We start from the raw sequence: 3,196 nt of genomic DNA, 5'->3' as shown, positions 1-3,196 counted from the left end.
AACTGAGATCCTATGAAATCACAACAATTTTTAATTGATTACCAGTGTGGGATCTTAATATTACTGTAAAGCCCTTAATATACTTTTTTTCTTATAGAAAAACGAGATTATTATTTTAACCTTTGTTCATAAGTGTTAACCAATTACATTGACTTGGAAAGTGAAAGTAATAACTGGTTCATGTCAGGTAAAATATAATCTTTAAAATAAAAAGAAAAAAATTAATAACAAAATCTATTTATATTTTAATTTATAATTTTTGTTAATTTAGATAAGACAAACTATAAGCTAAAATTTAATGCTTCTCTTTTACCAACTGATATTAAATGTCTATCTTGATGCTTAGAGACTAAGAGTTGATTAGAGTATTAATACATAAAATATAGAGTATTAAAGAAAAAGAAAAAAAAAACTTATAATAGAAAGAAAAGGAAATCCAAATAGAAGTGGCGCCTCTTCCTATAATAGCGTAGAGGTTGGTGTGTTGCGAGTCACAAAGCTTGAGTGTATAAGAGATGGATTGTAAGTGGTTTTGGGTGTTGTTAGTAATGATGTTGGTTTCTTGAGGAGAGGGGTGTTGGGAGGAAGAGAGAACTGCTCTCTTGCAACTTAACATTTCTTCCCTAATCTTAATGGTTATCCTTACAATTGGGTGGAGAATTCAGAGTGATGTAGATGGGAAAAAGTTATGTGTGACAACAACACTAGAAGATCATCAAACTCGCTCTTTTGGTTGTAAGGGATTGGAATTTGGAGAGTGATATCAAATACTTCTTTGTTTTCTTTCTTCCAACAACTGCAATCCCTTAACTTAAGTGACACAATATACTGGTTGTATGGCTAAATTCTAATTTCTTTCTAACATTCTTAACTAAACTTTTGGCCAATACAACGTATTCTCAAGATCTTCTAACACAATTCTATAGTTTGTAATATATAATAAGGCATGAAAACTATACTCATACCAATCAATATCTAAAATGGTCATGTATTTAATACATAAACTAAACTTCTATTTCTTTGATGTTTCTTTGATATTTATACTTGGGAAAGCTTTTCTATTTTTTATACAATAAAATCACTTATTACATATTGTTTATAACTAATCTCAAAACAAGAAACAATAATATACTCGTTTGGCCAAGCCATTCTTTGAATGATCTTTCTAATTTCGAGCATACAAGCTTGACAATTTATTATGGCATATTGTAATATTATAATATAATCACGCGTCTTTTACTATCATCAATACTACACTATTGCAACAGTTTAATATGCAATTCTTGCCATCACTTTTCGAAAGACATAAGTTTCAAAACTCATAATTCAATGACTAAATACAAAATGCCATTCAAACTAATGCTAAAACTTCAAACAACTTGAACCATGCACTAAAGGCCATTTCTTTCATTCAACTAACATGACCAAGTGATATTCTAAATTTTGGCATAACAAAATGCATTCTTGAATACTAAAACTTACACTTGGTTAAGCCTAACATAACCTTTCAACTCCAATTCTTTCTTTTCTCAAACAATTTCTTCAATAAGATTTAACAAACTCATCCATGTATTTCTCTTTGAATTTTCACAAACAATTCACATGCACATGAAAATACTTGGTTGGCCACACTTCCACATCTCTCCAAATCCACCAAAATTGGAGCAAAAACTCACCAAACTTAACTACAAATCTGGCTGGGTTCAACACTTCCAAATTCCAACATCAACTCATCAAAATTTCATCCAAAATTCAACCAAAACATCACATCTACATAACTACTCATCTTGGCTAAACTTCTACACATTACCATCAAACAAGCATCTAAACAGCCAATACTTCTTATCATACATCATACACAAACACTCAAGAATTAACTTACACATATACTACTCAAATTAAAACTTATATTGAGTTTACTTACCTTTTTCTTGCAAGAATTCTTTTCTTCGCTTCCTTTGCTCACTTTCTCCATTGATTCATGCTTAGAAAGCCACAAAATGAACATATATTCACTTAGGCATGAATTCTTATGTAATTCTCTTGGAAGACTTTGAAGAAATGGAGGAGAAATGGGGGAAGAAGGTGGCGTGCTCAAGGGATGAGAATGGCTAGGGTTTGTCAATTGAAGCCTATATATATATTGCCCTTGCACTTTTATGATAATTCCAATTATGCCATTCGTGCATTTACCGATATACCCTCACTTTCAATGGATTTAACACATGTTCTTGGTCGTTTTCACTCACTACCTTTTCATCTAGTTGTGAGTGAAAAGACCATTTTACCCTTATTCTTTAATTTCTTTCTATTACTTTACAAACACGTATTTGTCTCAGCATCACATCACGTGTATTTTCCATAATCTTTCTACCACTCTATTCTCATGGCTAGCACACTTAATACATTATATTTATCATACTCACTTTTCACTTGAACATGTGATTCTGTGTGAAATGACCATTTCGCCCTTATTGAAACTTTTTATGGAATTCCTTTATAAAACTAGTAAAATATATTCACCATGACTATAAAATAATCCCTACCATATTTCTGAATGAGGGTATTACAAGACGCCACACTGGTCTCTGATCTGAGAAATTCTCACCAATTGCCTTATTTACAGAAACCGTCCTCCAGATTTTGGATGACTGGTTCTAAATTAGTCATCATGCCCTTAGCAAGTCAATTTATCCTTAGCAAGCTGCAGTGTCTCAAAGCTGAAACTGAAGTGTTAAAAATGAAAAACATCCCTTACTCTAATGTCATAGGATCGGTGATGTATGCCATGATTAGCACTAGGCCTGATTTGTCATTTGCCATATCATTGCTAAGTAGATTTATGTCCAATCCTGGAATGGAACACTTGATTGCTCTAAAATGGATGCTGAGGTACATTAACAACACTGTACATGTTGGCTTAGACTTTTGTAAAAGAAACACCTCACTTGATCTGGTTGGGTATGCAGGTTTTGACTTTGCAGGTGATAGAGACACAAGAAAGTCTACAACAACCTACTGTTTCACTCTTGGGGGTAATTGTTTAAGTTGGAAGTCACAATTACAACCCTTGGTTGCATTGTCCACAACCGAGGCTGAATATGTAGCCATGACTGACACATTCAAGGAAGCTATATGGCTTCAAGGGATCTTGAAAGAACCTACTGGATGGACTTGTGACGGTATACTCAGATAG

General features: G+C 32.9%; 1 protein-coding gene across 1 annotated transcript; it reads left to right on the top strand.

Annotated features, from left to right (window-relative positions):
- Positions 1-2,740: 2,740 nt before the first annotated feature.
- LOC116133322 (secreted RxLR effector protein 161-like) lies at positions 2,741-3,196 on the top strand. The gene has a single exon (XM_031419031.1). It carries the CDS (start codon positions 2,741-2,743, stop codon positions 3,194-3,196), a length of 456 nt encoding a protein of 151 aa, XP_031274891.1.

This window comes from Pistacia vera, unplaced genomic scaffold, assembly GCF_008641045.1.
Source record: "Pistacia vera cultivar Batoury unplaced genomic scaffold, PisVer_v2 Contig268, whole genome shotgun sequence".
Taxonomy (NCBI): Eukaryota; Viridiplantae; Streptophyta; class Magnoliopsida; order Sapindales; family Anacardiaceae; genus Pistacia; species Pistacia vera.
This window is presented reverse-complemented; position numbering and strand designations above follow the sequence as displayed.